Here is a 19,564-nt window from a genome sequence, read left to right as displayed (position 1 = left end):
GTGACATTTGGCCCATTGTAAGCATCACAAGCATTAATCCTCCCCAATAACATATTTTATGACCATTACAGGGTGTCAAACAGGAAGTAGCACTCATATATTGTATGCCATGTTTAACTCATGATCAGGCTGGTGACCTTAGTGGATTAAATAATGTCAGGTAAGCAATTATGTCCAAATCCCCATTTACTGTTGAAATACTCACATCTAGCAATGCTGGCCCTTATTTGTTGCAGTCTCTCTGGCTCCCTGCGCCTGAGGTCAGACCACCGCCGCTCCAGCTGAGCGATGGTCTGCCGCACCTGGGTGCGTGCGAAAATACAGCGGCGGGCCACCGCATAGGCATTGCGCTTCTGGCGGTTGGTAATAAAGGGGCCCGCCCGCCCCAGCCTGGTCTCCATAACGGAGACCAGAGTTCTCAGCTCCGCGGGTGAGAATGGGGCTGCTCTCCCATAGGCCGCCATCTTAGCAATGGCACAAATCAAACAATAATGTGCTGTCATTGGTTGATCAGAGTGATATTTGGTATTAACTTTATTGTTCATTTTTACACTAACAGCGTGTATGCGCCCGAACAGACGGCTAACCCATTGCATCGCACACCCATCCTAAACAGACAGTGTAAAATACGATGGAAACACATTATATATAATCTATACCATCCACCAAACATGGGTATAAGCAACAGGTGAAATAGTCTGCATCACTAGACACTTACACCTAACTCCACAAGGTTCTAAACAGCTATTTTATAATGAAAGCTATGCAGCAGAAACATAGCAAATAGTGGCAGACCTTTTCCAAAAATTAGGCCATGCTGCCATGTGTACACTTACCTTCTACTGGCCCCTACTACAGAGGTGGAATGAAAAGTAGCTAGCATCCAGCCTGAATTTGGAGTGTTTTCACATGTGATTTGGATGCTAGCACTGATTACTTGTGGCTAAGTGGTGGACTGGATTTACATATGGAATGGGTAGTGTCAGTTGTACTACATACCAAACAAGTGCACAGTACAGATGTACATTCAAATATACATTTCATGTGTGACCTCAGTTTTATTTTGTCATTGGTGTTGGAATCTGCATTTAGCTACTAAATCAGACTTACTAAGTTTGCCAGGTTTTTGATAAATAATTGTCCACACCAAGGGGCGTCCCGTATGCGCCGCACGGTTGACGCTGGTGTACGGAACGCGGCCGTACGGAACGCAGGTTGCAGCTGATTAACGCCCCTTTTACAGAAATAGTATTTAAAGTTGTCCTAGAAAGGCAAACAGTTGTTGCAAACATGGCTGGCTCAGAGTCAGAGGAAGAACAGGTGGTGCAGAATCTCTTGTCCCGCATGGAAGCCAACACCACCTATGTCCCCCTCAACCCAGAGCAGCCAGATGGGCCATCAACATCAGGCCAATCAGCAGCTGGCCCATCCTCAGCATCAGCAGAATCATTGGGAACACAACAGGTGGCTTCCCAACAGAGTAGCCAGCCCAGCACTTCAAGTACAGCAACCGGTGGCCGTGGCCATGGCCGTGGCCGTGGCCGCAGTAGGGCAACAGAGGAACCAACCACAAGAAACATGGCATATGAACCGCAGGAGCTTCACATCCTGGTGACCCGGGCACGTGATTTAATAGAGTGCCCAGCGGTAAAGTTGACACACACAAGGAGATGGAAGATCTGGGAGGAGATAACGGCGGAGATTAATGCAGTGGCTCCACAAGTTCGTGAGGCGGAGCACGTTAAGAAGAGGCAAGTACATGTGTGTTACATTTGAGCAGTACAAGTCCAGTAATGTTTACATTCAATATTAGATGGAGTTGGTCAATGGGTGTTCACGTTGCTTGTAGGCACAGACATGTTGGCCATGACATTGAATTGATAGTTATTGGAGGGTGACTGTTGTTGTATCTTCTAAGGGTTGGTTTTAAAAATGAATATAATGTAAGTTTGGTGTCAGTAGGCACATGTTGTATTATGTTTCAGATTGCAATGGGTGCTACAGCAAACATGAGGAGTTACATGTATTAATATGTACACTTTGATTGCAGGTGGCACGACTTCAAAGGCAACCTCAAGAAGAAATTGACCCAGCGGTGGGAACACAGCCACACCTCTGGGGCTGGCCCCATGCCTGGCAAGCTGCAGCTCACCCCCCTGGAAGAGATGGCACAGTGCTGCATTGCAGTGGAGGAGGTCCGGGGGGTGAGCACCATAGACAGCGAGTCCCCAGCGGAAGTGATGGCTTCTACGCTTGAAGGTAATTATTTGCCAGGCCATAAGTAGATGTTTTGAATTTGGCATGGAATGTGTGGTAATTGGTAATTTCTCGTTCAACAGCATCCCCACCGCTTGGTCCAGATTCTCTTGAGGAGGTTGTGGAGTCTGTGCCACCTGGCCCCAGTAGCAGGCCCATGCAGCAGCAGCCGGAAATGTCCGCGGCTGAATTGTCCACGTGGGGCCGTGTGCTAGACAGTATTGTGCAGCAGGGAGACTCGGCATTCGAGCGGGTGCGTAGGGCCGAGGAGGTGCTGCAGGCTGCAGGCTATGAGTGCCAGCCAGCAAGCTATGAGTGACAGCCAGCAAGCTATTGCTGCTAGCCTGCAGGTGCTGGCTGATCAAGCCCTGCGGCAAAATGAACTCCTCCTCCGCCATAATGAATTTATGGTGGAGCTAGTTACCACCAATAGGGTCCTAATGTCACCCGCTTTGGGTGCTTTACCAACATCATCACTCCCTGCTGCCAGAGGGGGAAGAACATCCACCCCCTCCCCAGCATGTGCTCCACGTGACCCACCATCTGACTGTGGCCGTGGGCGAGGCCGAAGAGCTGCTGCACGTGGCAAGGAGCCTGCCAGGGGCAAACGTGCCCGCAAATGAACTTGTGTCCCCATTAATCTCCACCGTTATGTCTTCCCAAATCTTCCATTGAGCTGTGTGTGTCAGGTTCCTGTGTCAAAATCCGTGCCGAGGGTCACCACATTTGCCCGCGGTTCAAATGTCATGTTTGGTTCCCCTGTTGCCCTGTTTCGGCTACCATTACTGTGTGCTGTACTTGAAGTGTTGGTGCTGTACTTTTGTTGTGAAGCCACCTGATGTGTTCCTAATGATTCTGCTGTGGCTATTTATTATATATTATTTACTTTTAGTCCTGTTATGGTACCATTTGTTTTGTGATGTTTTTGACATTTTTGGCAAAGTTTCTTTAATAAATGTTATTTGGGCCCCACAAATGTCTGTATTCATTGATACACGCAGAAGTGACATGTGTATTAGTATTATTAATATTAAGTTGTGTTGATTATTTGCTGTGTAAAAGTGTGTGACAAGTGCAGCATGTAATGTTCCCTTTAAGCTGCAATGCTTCCAATTGTAGCAGTGAGAAGCGTGTAATTAACAAGTAATGAGTAAAGTAGGTGATTGTATTGTGTTCAGCTGACATTGGTTGAGGTGCGTCCGTCCTGATTAGGCGTTCCGATTGCCTAGCGCATGACCGAGTGGTGTCCGCAAAGCAATACTAGCCTTTTGGACACCGCACATTTCTACCCTTTTTGTTCGCGTGCATTCGGCGTGCTGTCCGAATGCACGCCTACCCAAATATGTGTACTCCCCCGTGTCCGCCCATGTTTCCGCCCAGTTTAGCCCACTTTGAAACTACGCCCCTGTGTCATTCCGCATGACGCCCATAACACACCCATATTGGCCGAATGATTGAGGTGCACATTTCTGTACGGTATTAGTGAGAACAAGTACGGAGACCATACGTGGCACATGCGCATAGCGTTCCCCACGCATGCGCAGACGGCTAAAAAACGCGATCCGAAAGAATTCGGGAAAGTACGCACCGATCAGAATAAGGGCCTATATGTCTAGTGTCCGTGAGTCTCCAAAACACTGCCATCTGCTGGCAGATAGTGAAACTACAGCTCTTTCTCACACATGCACAAACACAGAAGGTAGCAGACTAGCTTTCGAAGATTTTGCTTCGAGCGGGCTTACTAGCATTGTATAAGATTTTAGTCTTTATTTATGTTACTCTAGTTAAGTAAAATGAGACTCATCATTGTAAATTGTAATTAATCCCTGACTGTGTTAAATAAGCTTTCAGAAAAAATATGACATGTACCCAACTGCCCAATCATTACTATTAATACACAATTATCTTTGAAGGTTGGGTACTAAAGGAAGCTAAGGACCTTCTATTCTGGTCTTGATGTTTTCTAGTATAGCTCCATTTGAACTATTAAAGAATCTCCACTCATAAAAAAAATGATCATCTTGATTTTTTAACAGTATCAGTGGCGACTCTAGAGGAGGGGCTACAGCACAGTTCAAATAGGGGAGCCAAACCCACTACCACCAACTGTCATTTCAAACTGACTCAATGGCAGTTGGTGTGTCTCCACTGTTTAAATTCTGAACTGTGCTGCAGCCCCTCCTCTGGAGCCACCACCAAACAGTATTGATGTTTGTTAGGACAGTATCTGTGTTTATTGTATTTAGTGACTTATGGAATTGTGATACATATTTCAGGGTGTACTATTACTATTATTATTATACACTTTATTACATATATGCATAAATATGGAGAAAAACACAGAAGGACCTCACTGTAGCAAGCCCAATTTAATATGGTAAATTCATAAATCATTGATAGATTCAAGCCGTATAATGTGATTAAAGTAGTTTATTGGATTTTATATCATATTCTGTAATTATGGATCTCTAGGGAAAATGGGGATATGTCCCCAGTATGCAATAGTATGAATATTATTATGCAAAGTTGCCAGTAAATTGTGCTGCCCAAGTGTCACTGTAATCTCACATATTGAAGGATAATGGCTTATATAAGGAGGCATCATTACACAAGATATAGGGACCAGGGGGTAACTCGTTCAAATCGTGTTCTTCCATCTGGTGGGCTTCATAGAGGATAGAGAAGATGTAGTCTCTCATCTTTGTCAGAGTTGCCTGTGCAATGTTCCAAAGGAAATCACTGACACATATTGTTATGATAAATTGCATGTCATCTGATTCCTCACTGAACCCTTTGATGTTCTTCTTCCTTACCTTTCTTTTGTACCGTCTGTTGTCTTTCAACTTATTTCTCAGATAGTTCTGCTGCCTTACATTCAAAAACTGTAACACACAGGTACCTTAAATATCCTACTTCCTAAGCCTGCCGTTTTACCTGTAAGATCAAAGTAGTTTTACAATAGCATTTTTTAAATAAATGAGTGATTTTAAGCAGAAATATATAATCTTTTATACAGGAAATAATAATCCAGAGAGTTTTAAAATACTGCTGATAAAGACATGTGCACCTCTAAACAGTACACTGAATAGTATTTAGTATATTTTAGGAATGGCAATTTTATATACAGTATATGTTCAAAAGTTTGGTGTCACTTAGAAATGTCCTTATTTTTTAAGGAAAAGCACTGTTTTTTTCATTGAAGATAACATTAAATTAATCAGAAATATACTCTATACATTGTTTATGCGGTAAATGAATATACTATTTGCAAATGTCTATACACCTATGTAGATACAGTATTCCATTAAAAAACAGAGTCCCATTTCCACCAACCATCACTCCAGTGTTCTAATGGTACATTATGTTTGCTAATCGCGTTAGAAGACTAAGCGATGATTAGAAAACATTTGTGCAATTATGTTATCACAGCTGAAAATGGGTTTTCTTGTTATAGAAGCTATAAAACTGGCTTTCCTTTAAGCTAGTTGAGTATCTGGACCATCACATTTGTGGGTTCGATTATGCTCTCAAAATGGCCAGAAAAAGAGAACTTTTATGTGAAACTTGAAAGTCTAAGGCTATTCAATGCAAGAAATTGCCAAGAAACTGAACATTTCCTACAACAGTGTGTTCTAGTCCCTTAAGAGAACAGCACAAACAGGCTTTAACCAGAGTAGTAAGAGAAATCAGAGGCCCTGGTGCACAACTGAGTAAGAAGACAAGTACATTAGAGCCTCGTATTAGATGAGAAATAGATGCCTCACAAGTCCTCAACTGGAAGCTTCATTAAATGGAACCCACAAAATTCCAGTGTCAACATCTACAAGTGAAGAGGCGACTCCAGGATACTGGCCTTCTAGGCAGAGGTGCAAAGAAAAAGTCTTATCTGACACTGGCCTATAAAAGGAAAATATTAATATGGCCTAAAGAACACAGACTTTGGACAGAGGAAGATTGGAAAAAAAGATTTATGGACAGACGAATAGAAGTTTGAGGTGTTTGGATCACACAGATCAACATTTCTGAGATGCAGAACAAGTGAAAAGATGCCTGAATAAATCATCTCTGTCAAGCATAGCGGAAGTAATGTGATTGTATGGCCCCGATTTGGTGCTCATAAAGTGGGAGATTTCTACACAGGCCACTGCACCCCGACCTGGGAAGTGTGGGTGCTGGTTGCACCCCATTCTTGGGAATGGTGAGTGCAGTGGTACATCTGTATCTCTATATGTCTGGGTTCATTTTTAATTAACCTCTGTTACTGTGATCATAGCTTTCTCATGCACCCTAGATAAACTCATTCATCTGAAACCTGTGACAGCTACCCCTTTAATACTAATATAATTTTTAAAAGCCATAAGGTAGTTGGCAGTTGAGCTTTAAACCATGAAAAAACACATGTTCATTTTAGCTATGATGTGTCAGTAGTTGCTAGGTTCTTGAGAGACCAGTTGTTAGTGTAGGACTTGCAGTGAAATGGGGTCCCTTGGCGATGGGCTGCAAGCTTAACTGCATTGATCAATTCATGAACTAAAACCCCATTATTTATTTAATTGATTATTTGTATGTTTCCGCCCGGCACTCTTTCCCAGAAGTTAACAACTGCCCCGATGCCGGCTCGGTGAATACATATAGGATGGTCCAAGGAACAAGCAGAACCACTCAGGAGGACTTGTAAAAAAAAATTTAAATCACAAAATAACTTCCAACATTTCGGGGTTCACTAACCCCTTTGCCAAGGTGCACCTTGACAAAGGGGTAGTGAACCCCGAAATGTTGTGATTATATACAACCAAAATTCCTACTATTAGGTAGAAAAAAAGCACTCGCCACAATAAACTTAATTCAGAAAAAGCTGTAATATAATCAAAAAATGGATTTAAGAAAAATCTGTAAGAGGTCCTATCCTCCTCCAACGTTTCGATCACCAATGTGACCTTTGTCAAGGAGTGAGTTCAAGTCCAGCAGTATTCAAATATCACCAAGAATCAAAAATAGATAACAGGATCATTTCCCATGGGATTGGAGCCACAACCTGCAGCTTTTTCTTCTGAATTAAGTTTATTGTGGCGAGTGCTTTTTTTCTACCTAATTGTAGGAATTTTGGTTGTACGTTTGGACGAAGGTAAATCCTGTAGCCCATAAAGGTACCCCACCCATTGCCTAAAGGTGAAAGCAATGTCCCTCCCCCCCCCCCATTCACGGCAACCCCACGATTAAATGGCACATGCAAAACACTGACATGGCTATGGTCGACAATGAAAAAGGTTGACATGAGTTTTTGGAGATTTATTTTTCACTTTTTCAATGTTTTCATATTCATTCTCATGTGTCGACATGGACACCAATGAAGTGCCACACTTATGTCAACATTTACATGTGTTGACCTTTCTGTGTTGATTTTTTCTTGTGGCGATTCGCGGCACCCCCCGGCGACCCCCCTCCCGCGATTCACAGCACACCCCCCCAATTCGCGGCGACTCCCGCGATTTGCGGCCCCACCCCGTGACACACCCCCTCCTGCGATTCGTGGCACCCCGCAACCCCCCCCTCCCACGATTTGTGCCAACCCCCCAGGCCCCCCCTTCCTCGCGGTACCCCCCACCCCCGCGACCCCCCCTACCGCGATTCCCCCCCTGTCATTTTGGCAACCCCCCGCCCCTGCGACCCACCCTCCCACGATTCACTGCAACCCCCCTGCGTCCCCCCCTCCCACGATTCGCGGCACCCACACCCCCCCCCCCCGCGACCCCCCTCCCGCAATTCACGGCATCCACCCACGACCCCTCCTCCCGTGATTCGCGGACACACCTCACCTCCCCCCCCCACCCCCGCTCGCGATTCACGGCAACCCCAGGATTAAATGGCACATGCAAAACACTGACACGGCTATGGTCGACAATTAAAAAGGTTGACATGAGTTTTTGAAGATTTATTTTTCTTTTTTGAATGTTTTCATATTCATTCTCATGTGTCGACATGGACACCAATGAAGTGCCACACTTATGTCAACATTTACATGTGTTGACCTTTCTGTGTTGATTTTTTCTTGTAGCAATTTTTTTACAGTGACAACTATGTGCACGTCAACCTACACATCATCAACCAATTCTTGTATGATATATAACACCTGTTTTACTGTAGGTGTTTTAAGTCAGATCTATTTACTGCTACTATTACTGTTTATGTAAATGCATTCTGAATGACAGCAACATCCTACCATCCTTCTACAAGAATATATATTCAACTAGGTGATTTATCGCGCCCCGTGCCCCCCCTCCCGCAATTCACGGACCCCCCGCGCACCCCCCCCCACGATTCACGCCCCCTCCCACAATTCACATCACCCCCCACACACACCCCCCGCAATTCGCAACCCCCCCCTCCCGCAATTCACGCCCCCTCCCACGCTTTGCGGACCCCCACCCTCTCCCGCGATCCGCGGACACCTGCGCCCCCTCCCACAATTCACGGTACCCCTAAGCCCCTCTTTAGTCCCCCGTATACTCACACACCCCTATCACTACCCAGCTTCCTGCTCTCCTGAACCGTAACTTCCACCACTGGGGAGTCGCTGACGCTGTTTTGCCCACATGCCCCTATCATGCCTCATAGCCCAGCCTCCTGCTCTCATGTACCCTAACTCCCACCCAGTAGGAGGAGACACTGACTCAGGGCCACCATCCTGTACTCCTGTACTGCCACACTGGACCCTCACCCACTGGCAGAAGCTGCACAGTATCTCCCACCCTCCTCTTTAGTCCCCCTTATGTCCACACACCCCTATCACTACCCAGCCTCCTGTTTTCCTGTGTCGTGACCTCCGCCAGTGGGGAGCCGCTGACTCAAAAACACCCTACTATACTATTGCACACACACACACCTAAACAACATGCACACACAGCCCCCCCCCACACCCACAAATGTCACTGTACCATCCACACTATCAATGTACATCTTACTCTGTAACCGCTTTTTAATTAAACAAAACAATACACACCCCCTTCCAAATCAAATGCTCTCTATTTAAAACATTTCACCTATAACTCAAGTTGCAATACAGGCCATCTTTCATACAATTCTAACCATCTTTCTCATATACAAATATTCACAAATTAAGGGGGCGCAGCCCCTTACGACGGTGTGAAGAGCGCCCGTAGGGCGCGATGAATCACCTAGTATATATATATATTTATATATATTGTACATACTGTGACGAGGAATCACATTCCCTGGTTACAGATGAAGTCTGGTTTTGTATTCTTAGCAGGTAGACAGCATTCCAGGATAACAGATTGGCATTTCTTAAGTTACAGCATGGCAGTTATCAGGTTACAGCATTGGCAGTCCTCACAATAACAGGCACTAACTGCTATTGGGAACCCCAACCTTCTGTCTTCAACACACGCATATATCAGGATGCACCAGGTGCTGCTAATCAGCCAGTGATACCCAATACATCCTAGAAAAATCCAGGTTGGATCTTCCTAGCCCTGCTGCTGCTGCTGCTGTTCTTAATCCTGGGCTGGATCTTCCACATTACCCTCATGTGGAAGTATGCTTTCCCTGCCCCAATGCATACATACACACACACAAATCTCAAGACAGCTTTTAAATATCTTATCAGGACAGAATGATAAATAGGTGCAAGTTAAGATAATACAATTTAACACTGAGCAATATATGTTACCTACAATATATTGTAATGTTATTTGAATATTTAAATGTGTTGTTTTGGCATTCATGTATGCACAATTGTTAAATCTTAGTTGATTAAATTGAATTATAAAAAAAAAATATTTTAAGAAAATGAAGAAATAAAGAAAAGATGGGTCAGGGAATATGAGCACACTGACATGGAGAAAATACAAAGTTTTATCTCCCAAAGAGATGATGTGGATGTAATGTTTCTGATGACATAAAAATAGAGGAGGTGTAAGAAGGTATAAGGAAAGTATGGTGGAAAATGTAAGTTACCAGTTACAAAACAACACAGCCAGAAGGAACATTCATTGATGATCCACAATCTATTAAAGTGACTCAATTTGTACATAAACACAAGGACATTGTCACCAAAGCTGTCTAGTGCCATCAGCAGCACCAACTTAAGGGAAGTCACATTCCAAACTAAACATTTTAAATAAACATAAAAAATAGCCATATTACAATGCCAGCTAAACCATACAATTGCAAAAACCTGAAAAACCTGAACATAGAACTACTGTATAAAAAGGGGCAAGAAACAAAAACGGTGGCAAGAAAAGACCCTAACAAATATAGACTACCAACATTCCACCTACATCTAATCAAACCAATAGGCCAAGGCCAAGTTACTCATGGACCCCTTTCCCCTCAACATTTTTTATTGACAAACACAATATACAGGTATTAACCATTTTACACAATTTTTCAATAGGCCTTGGGGTTTCGAATTCTTTGTGACTACTTCAACCCTTCTCAAACATTAGTGGAAGTAGCTTCTGTCATTTATACTGTACACTGAAACCAGAATTCAATAAGAGTCTCCTAATCCCTACCACCAATTGTAATACTTTAGTCAACATTGGTTTCTTGATGACTACTGTACTGTACAAGAACAAAGGGGGTTATTCTAGTTCACTCACAAAGGCACAAACACTCTCTAATGGGCAACACCATGTGCACTGCAGGTGGGGCAGATGTAACATGTGCTGAGAGAGTTAGATTTGGGTGTTTTAATGTTTCTGTGCAGGGTAACTACTGGCTGCTTTATTTTTACACTGCAAGATAGAAATCAGTTTGAGGTATAAACCCCACCCAACTCTAACTCTCTCTGCACATGTTACATCAGCCCCACCTGCAGTGCATATGGTTTGTCCATTAGAGAGTGATTGTGCCTTTGTGAGTGAACTAGAATAACCCCCAAAAATACAGAGAAAAAAGTGAATGAAACTAAATATTTTTGTTTTCAATTTTTCACAAAGGGGTAAAAAATATTGTTTCTGATATTAGTATTTGATTTACAGTATTTTATTGTAATATTAAAAAAGAAAACAGAAATAAAACTTTTTATACAAATGTACAAATCCTCTGTGTAAATATAACAATTTATGTTTTAGACTATTGTTTTGAAACAAGTTAAAGTTTATTGTACAGCAAATATTGTAGTAATTGCTTACCTGACTCACAGGCAAATGTCTTTGAAGTCTCATCATGAAAGATAATTGCTACCGCATGTTTCTTGGTCTCTCGAGGCAGCCGTGTTATAGTTTTGATGTTGTGCAGTTCTGTTACCTTGAACAAGAAAGAGTTATGTTTGCTTCTCGCATAATAAAATCTCATCTAAGCTGTGATGCCATCACCCGTTATCATATATAAAAAGTTATACTGATATCATTTAAAACATTTGTTTGATACATTAGACCAGGGCATACTGATTTTGTTGTGTGTTTAAAAGATAGTGAATTCTATACATTTATCAAATTTGATGGTATTTTTTCGAAGCTCTACCAAATCTACATACACATTAGTTCTATTTTCCACAGAGTAATTTAGAACATAATTTCCATAAAATGTATATTTTCTTATTTTTATAGTCATGGGGGGGGGGGTTTTAATAATTCACAATCAAAATTGTCAATATCTCTCTTTTATGTATGGTCACACTAACAAGGTGAAGTTTTGGAAAATAACATGAAGATCTCCTTCAGCCAATAAAAATATAGAGCAAGTATATGAAAACATACTATATAATGTGCACATAAAAGGCAGACCATAAGGCCTTGATATAACATATTGGAATATATATAAATAATGCACATACAGATGGAGATCTCATCGGATCTTTAGATGATATCATTAAACAATATACAATATGATAGACTGACAGTGTTTACTGTGTATAGTATTATATAATTACCGTTGCCACTATTTATTTTCTATATTGTTTCTGTGATATGTCATGTAGAAAATGCTGGTCTTTATTCAATTAGAATAACTTATACAAGGACAAGAACAGTGACCCAATTTTTACTTTGTGGAGTATACTTTCCGGTTGTCCAAGAAGGCAGCAGGACACTGGGGATTTAGGGTGTCACTCTATTCGCCCTGTCTACTAAAAGAAAATATCACTGTGCTGATTCCACATTTTTAGTTTGGCATGCTATTTATCTTTATTATTTAACTTAAGCTGATGTGAAAGCTTTTGTTTCAGGATCAGAATAGTATTAGAAGTGGAATCTTTGCAGGTATTAGTCAAAGGTAATTATTTGTAGTACAGCTTATGATGAATGGTTAATCTTATAACTCAAGGCCTAGGCACTTCATTGTTTATTTCTGCAAAATATTTTTTAATTACTCTGGATATTGAATATAGTCAGTATTCATTAAAAGTTGATAGATAAGAGTATACACATGAACTGGACCACATGAGGTTGAGTGCCATATATTAAAGGCCTTTGTTTATGTCAATGTTGCACTTTTTCTTGCACCAATTCTTTTCCATATTCAAGTAAAATCTATGCATGGTGAAGTTCTCTTTTTTTAAGCCGATGAGCTAGCAGACATAAACTCATGTAAAAAGTATAGGGATCTATGAAATAACGCAGAGATATGGCCTTTGTTTTGTGCTCATTTTATGTCCTACACACAGCTGCACCTCTGATAAGACTCTCCTGTTAGTGAGAGACAAAGACAAGCCATACAACCAAAATGTTATCGGAGTGTGCTTCAAAAAGTATCACCTAATCAAACCCTATATCAAAATATACATGATGTAGCCTTCACACTTCATATAATCGATGTCTGTAAATGTTTGAAATAAAACGTTGATTCGTTCAAGAAGATAACTCTGTATTAAAAAAAATTCAACACGTTTTGTCAAAACGACTTCATCAGGGGCATGGAACAAAAGACCTTATAATGATGTCTGTACATCAAAACGTGTGTTTTTTACACAATGAGTGCTTAATATCAATTTTAGGAGTCAGAGTGCCAACCCAGGGCACCCCTGCAAGTCCCCAAGCCCCCCCCCCCCCCCTGGGTGCTATGGCACACAGTTTGAAAACCACTGACTTATGCTCTTATTAGACTCTAGTTCAATCTTAGGGCCAGACGTATCAAGCTTCAAAAAGTGATAAAGTGGAGAGTGATATACAAGAAGCCAATCAGCTCCTACCTGTTATTTTTCAAACCCAGCCTGTGACATGGCAGGTAGGAACTGATTGGCTGGCTGTTTATCACTCCCTATTATTGAAGCTTGATACATCTGGCCCTCTGTTACAGATTGTGGTCTTGTGTTTTCCATAGTCTGTGGTTTCTTCTATTTTATATATGTCCTAGTTCCAGGCCTGTCTATAAGGTGATCTTGTTCAGAATGTGTCTTTGTCTACCCTTATGTGAGTCCCTTGTGACAGTGCTACAGGTAAAGGTGATATGTATAGGCTCAATAGCTCCCTAAATTAAAGAACAATTAGAACAGTTACTGGTAGTAATAAAGGCAATGGAAAACCCCCGCTCCAAACAAAGGGTGCAGCTCTGTTCAAAAAAATAGTCACCAAACTATTAATATAAAGTAATAATGAAAGATGAGTCAGAATAAAGTGCTCCCACTTTGGATATGCATACCACACTGTGTGACTGTGACAAAAAACAATTTTTTTGACTTAAAGTATGAGAGAAGTACTGTACTTATCTAAAAAGGGGGAGTCAGCAGGCAGTCCCAAGGCATATATAAATCCCTTCCCAAGTGGGAGTATTTATTCTGATTCTTCTTTCATAGTTACTGGTAGTAATTTGGAATTCAAGGTGCCAGTTTAAATAAAAATTGTTTTTGAATAGTCTTTATGCAAACATATCAAATGCCTTTCTCAATAAATATTACTTGCATAAAATTAAGGTGTTTTGTTCAACACTGAAACTCCAATTTGTAGCAATTTCATTTATTGTAAAACAACAAATATCAAGCTACTCACTTGGTACTCAAATCTAATTCTTCCAAACCGTTAAAAGCGAACTTATGCCAAACTATGATAAATTATCACTTTCATACCCAGACAGAACAGTTTTGGTTGGCTTAACCTTGCTTCCTTATTGCCCTTGCTTGAAGTATAGGAATGCATGGATTCTATATGTCAAGGTAAAACATCACTCACATTTACCATCTCATTATACAGTGTGTTAGCTAGGTCAAAGGGTTTTTATTATTATTTGATCATGTTAGAAACTTATGTCATACTAGCTTGATTTATTGCTATATTATAAAGTAGCCACATGAGCAATGCTTTTCTTATGGTGACTCAAGGGTCACATACATTTAAAAGTCTGATGAGCAGTTTAAGAACAATTTGTTCTCATTGGTCCCACAAGACACTGTCACAACTGCAGATCAGTATAAATCATCATTGTACTGTGAGATTAAAATAAATATTTGAGAGCTTTATCGTATTCTTACACTGGAAATGACAGTAATAACACAGTACTTTACAATGGTTTGTATAAGTGGACATACCTAATGTAGAAGCATGGCACATTAATTTTATTTAGCACATGGCCATTAGCCATATGTTTACCTATTAGGAACTCTAGGTAACTACTCGCAGATAGCCACCTCTGGACCTCTCCTTAGTCTCCCTCATCTCAGGAAACAGGGCATTTATAGTGCAAAGTTATTTACAAGGGCACTAGATTTAGTGCAAACACAGGCATAATTCACAGTATATGCCAGTGATCAAAATGTATTGGTTTCCAGATAATTTAATTGAAAAAAAAAATCGCCTTTAACATTATTGGGAATTACATTCTTTCTCTACTTCTCATCATCGACACTAACATGGACACACTGTGCCTGATTCAGAGGTATACACAATGTTGGCGTTTGCACAGTGTAGTTATAATTTGCTATTGTACAGATGGAAAAAGTCTAGGAAACCCTTACTGGGCATGAATGGACCAATGTTTGTGATGGTATACACACTGCATAAGACTTTACTATGACTTAAGATTGATTCTGTGATCTACTACTAAGTCTGTGAGCTATTTACTAAGGTGCGTGTTTTTTAGAAGTGGAAGTGTTCCCCCCAAGATCTAACTATTTCTCCAAGCTCATGCTATTGACCACCTAAAAAGTCAGGCTTCAGGCTTAATGCAGCATCACAACATAGAAATATATAATGTTATGGCACATAAGAACCATTTGGCCTATATATATGTCTATTCCATGCATGTTTAAATAGCTCTACTATCTTAGCCTCTGCATCCTCTGTCTTCTGGCTAAGGTGGCCAATCCCGGGATCGGCGCGATCCCAGGAAGTTATCCTAAAATAATTAAAATTTGGACCTTCCAATCCTGGGAGTTCAGGATTGCTGCATGCAGCATGAATGCCGGGCAGCGCTTATCAGCAGACTGCCCAGATGCCCCTGCACCTCAGCTGCTGCACAGCTAAAGAGTCTCCACACTGTATTCATGCCCACCAGCCTAGTCACCTTGATGCCCACCCACCAGTTGAGTCACCCACAGAGTTGAGTTGATGCCCGCTGGTTCACCTGGATGACTGCCTGCCCACTGAGGTGACTGACTGCCCGCCCGCCTACCGCATACAGGGAGCAACTAATACAGGCTGGTATGGGGAAGGGGGAGAGAGTGAAAAGGACTGAGGGGGTGGGAGGGATAGAAAAGAGATAGGGTAGAGGGTGATGCTGCCTGTCATTTTGGCCATTAACTCAATTCCGGGGATGAATGTTTTTCAATTCTGAATCCAGATAAAATGGCCTGGGATTGGCATCCTTACTTCTGGCTATTCCACTTGTCCACTACCCTTTCTGGGAAGTCATTGTTCTTCAAATTTCCCTCCCTTCAGTTTCAGCATATGTCCTTGTGTTCTAATACTTCTCTTAATTTGAAGAATGTTTCCCTTCTGGACCTTGCAAAAATCCCTCATATATATTCAAGTTTCCATCATATCCCCCTTTCCTTTCCCTGCTTCAAACTATAGATATTGCATTTTTTAGTCTCTCTGGGTAAGTTGTGTGATGTACAGTAGGCTATGTAGTATTTTAGATGTCCTTCTTTGTACCATCTCTAATGTGTTTATAGGTTTCTGGAGATATGGCCACCAGTATTCTTGATGAGGTTGTAAGAAAGACCAATACAGTGGCATGATTACTTCTTTCTTCTTTCTGCTGATTCTTCTCCCTATACAACAAGCATCTTACTAGTCTTCTTCATGCTTTTTTTTACATTGCTTACCTGCCTTTTCAGTCACCTAAATTAGTGACTCCTAGATCTGTTCCTTCTCTGTTCCTTCTCTTTTCCAATATACAGTAGTGCCAATAATACTATATTTATCCTGTGAATTTTTGAGACCCAAGTGCAGGATCATGATTTTTTTGCCAATAAAGTGTAATTTGCATGCTCCTGACCTTTCCTCTAGTCTACCTAGAACATAAATTATTTGTTTTACCTCTCCTGAAGTGTCTACCTGTTTCATACTTTTGTGTCACCTGCAAAAAGGCATACTTTCCTTTCAATACCAATTGCAATGTCACCAATAAAGATATTAAAAAGCACTAGTCCAATACAGATCCCTGACGACTCCACTGGAAACATTTCCCTCTTGTGAATGCACTCCATGTACTATAACTCTGTTCTCTATCATGCAACCAAGATCTTATCCAAACAACCATCTTTGTATTCAATCCCATGCTTTTTAGTTTATTTAGCTGTCAGTGATGTGGGACAGTGTCAAAAGCCATACTAAAGTCTAGGTAAGCAATATCTACATCCATCCCCCTTAACTACTACCTTATACTAATGTAAGGATTACTAGTTGGTAGATGCTTGCATCTTCCTTGCTTCCACTTTTGTGTAGTGGTACACTCTCGCTCTTTTACATTTCTCTGGAATTACTCGTGTATATAGTGACTGGTTGTATAATGCTATTAATGATGCTACCTTTAAGCTCTTTTAGTATCCTTGAATGTATCAAATCTGGTCCTATTTATGAATCCACTTTTAGTTTTGACAGTTCTGATCTGGTAAAGCAGTACCTCTTATTCTTTTAACCATCATTGGATTTTGAATCATCTTAATTGGAAATCAGAATAAGACAATAGGTAACAGTGCTAAAACACTGGTATTTATAAAAATAACAATTTTAATGTTAAATAATCAATGAATTAAAATATGCAGCACTATATAAGAAACTTAGTAAATAATATTACAAATATATTGACACATTTTATCATCATACAGTGGGGGAAATTTACTAAGATGTGAATTCTACTTCACATGTGATGTTGTTATGGGCAACCAATCAGAATCTACTTCTTATTTATTTAGCACCCTCTAGAAGATAGTAGACAGGATCTGATTGGTTGCCCATAGCAAAATCACATGTGAAGTAGAATTCACATCTTAGTAAATTTCCCCCAGTATGTCTTTGTTTCTTAATGCTAAGTTTTAAGTTAAATAATATATATTAAATCAACAGTATTATTTAGAAGATATCAGACTTGTGTGTGATTAAGTAGTTTCATGTGAATATATCACCTGAGCATACTATTCCCTGTTCTAGCTTAGATCCATCTGTATACAAAAGCAAACCAGAACATGCTAAATTAGGAAACCATATGGATATTGTTGCTTATAGTTTATGAAAAGCTCAGCGTGCATTTTCATACAGTAAGCCATGGTACTTACAGCTTAGGCAAATTCAAGCAGTTTGTCAAACACTTTTATTTTCCTTGTTGTGATGTTTTTGTTATCTCATATTAGCAACCCACCCTAGGTTCAAATGGGAGCAATTTGGAATATATAACATTGTGCCATTTTAATTGAAATCTAACAAGATTACTTTGGGGGAAAATATTTTTCACATAAATCAATTATCAACAGAAAAAAACAGAAAAACAATATAATTTTTCTATTAGTAAACATGATTTAAATATTTTTTCTTTTTGGATAACAAATAGTATGAAAAGGAGTCCAGTGCTGTTATATATGTTTAATGGTTAAGGCATTGTAAGTAAAGTAATTGCAAGGATGAAAGCAACTTAGTCTAAATGGCCAATAGAGGAATTGTTTTCAAATATGTTTCCTTATTAGATGGGTGAACCACAGCTGGTCTATTTGGATAGTGTAGCCCACTGCTGTTCTGGGTGACTGTCCTGATAATGCAAGAGGTTGTGTTTTCATTAATTGATTTGACAGTGAAGTCACCTTGTGTACAGCGCTTTAGTTTCAGAAGGTCTGACAGTCCAATGCATCCAGGGAGTCACTGATAAATATGACTGTGACTGTGAAAGGACAAAAGGTGGAAGTGGTAGCAGCAAAACCACCAGCACTGAAATTCCCCTTTTATTCTGGGGCAAGATGTTCCTTTTTTTTTCTGGAAGTTATACTTGTCCAAATCGGTCCAGACATGCTGGCAATTAAATCATCAGCTGGATGTTTGACCTTACACTAGCCTGCTACTCACACCTGGGAATAATCATTTAGAAGCAGCAACAATTGAACCTGATTACAAGGCTTTGGCTGAATCAGACCTGTGTCACGCATTTCAGAAGATGAGAGGAAGAAGCCTTGGTCAATGAAGGATGGGAAGAAGCAAGCACATTGGCAGCTGGTTTCCTCTGTCCAGAACTGTAACACTTTCTTGGAACCAATTGAATGTTTGTGCATTGGAGTATATTTACAGATATATTATGAGTGAATGGAGTATAGAAGACTGAGAGAGAACCATACTTTATAATAGAAAAAGACCTGCTCCATAGGGTAGCAGTGGTACAAGAGAAAATAGTTGATCAGCTATTGGTGTCACAGGTACATGTTCATTTGTTATTGGTAATCAGAGGTTCTACTGGCTGTGGATCTGACTGGCAGGCAAGAGATACTGCCAAGCTTGCACAGGCTTACTATAATTCCAAGTCTGTAAGTAAAAATAATACTTTAAGGGGCTGCACAAGAGGACTTACTACACCTGAGCCTCAATACACAGCTTTAATTCAAATGACAAGGCATTTATCTTAGTACCCACACTAATTCATACCTGTATGTGTGGCTGTGTGTGTGGCTGCATGTGCGGCTGTGTGTTATTGGATGACGCATGCACATGACACATGTGCGAGCCATCTCTACGAACGGAACAAGTAAAGGCTAGCCTTTGCTGTCTGTACACAAGGTGATAAACACCTTCCTACTGTTTGGTGGTGAGAGTTCCCCCAGGACACGCAGGTGTTCCATGGCCTGTGGAAGGGAAGTCTAGACTTACTTGACACTTCCAAACAAGGGGGATTCCATTAAATTATGAGTGATTATAAATGGATTTCCCTG

At 40.8% G+C, this 19,564-nt stretch overlaps 1 protein-coding gene across 2 annotated transcripts in view; it reads right to left on the bottom strand.

Annotated features, from left to right (window-relative positions):
- Positions 1–19,564, bottom strand: part of DOK6 (docking protein 6) — a 508,085-nt gene that overhangs the window by 324,573 nt on the left and 163,948 nt on the right. For both annotated transcript variants that reach the window (XM_083187715.1, XM_083187716.1), the window contains exon 3: positions 11,415–11,529. In XM_083187715.1, coding sequence (XP_083043841.1) covers positions 11,415–11,529 — 115 coding nt within the window. The remainder of the gene's footprint in view (positions 1–11,414; positions 11,530–19,564) is intronic.

The sequence above is a fragment of the Crinia signifera genome, chromosome 5 (genome assembly GCF_055691185.1).
Source record: "Crinia signifera chromosome 5, ASM5569118v1, whole genome shotgun sequence".
Classification (NCBI taxonomy): Eukaryota; Metazoa; Chordata; class Amphibia; order Anura; family Myobatrachidae; genus Crinia; species Crinia signifera.
The sequence above is the reverse complement of the archived record's forward strand: the minus strand, read 5'-3'. Positions and strand labels throughout refer to the sequence as shown.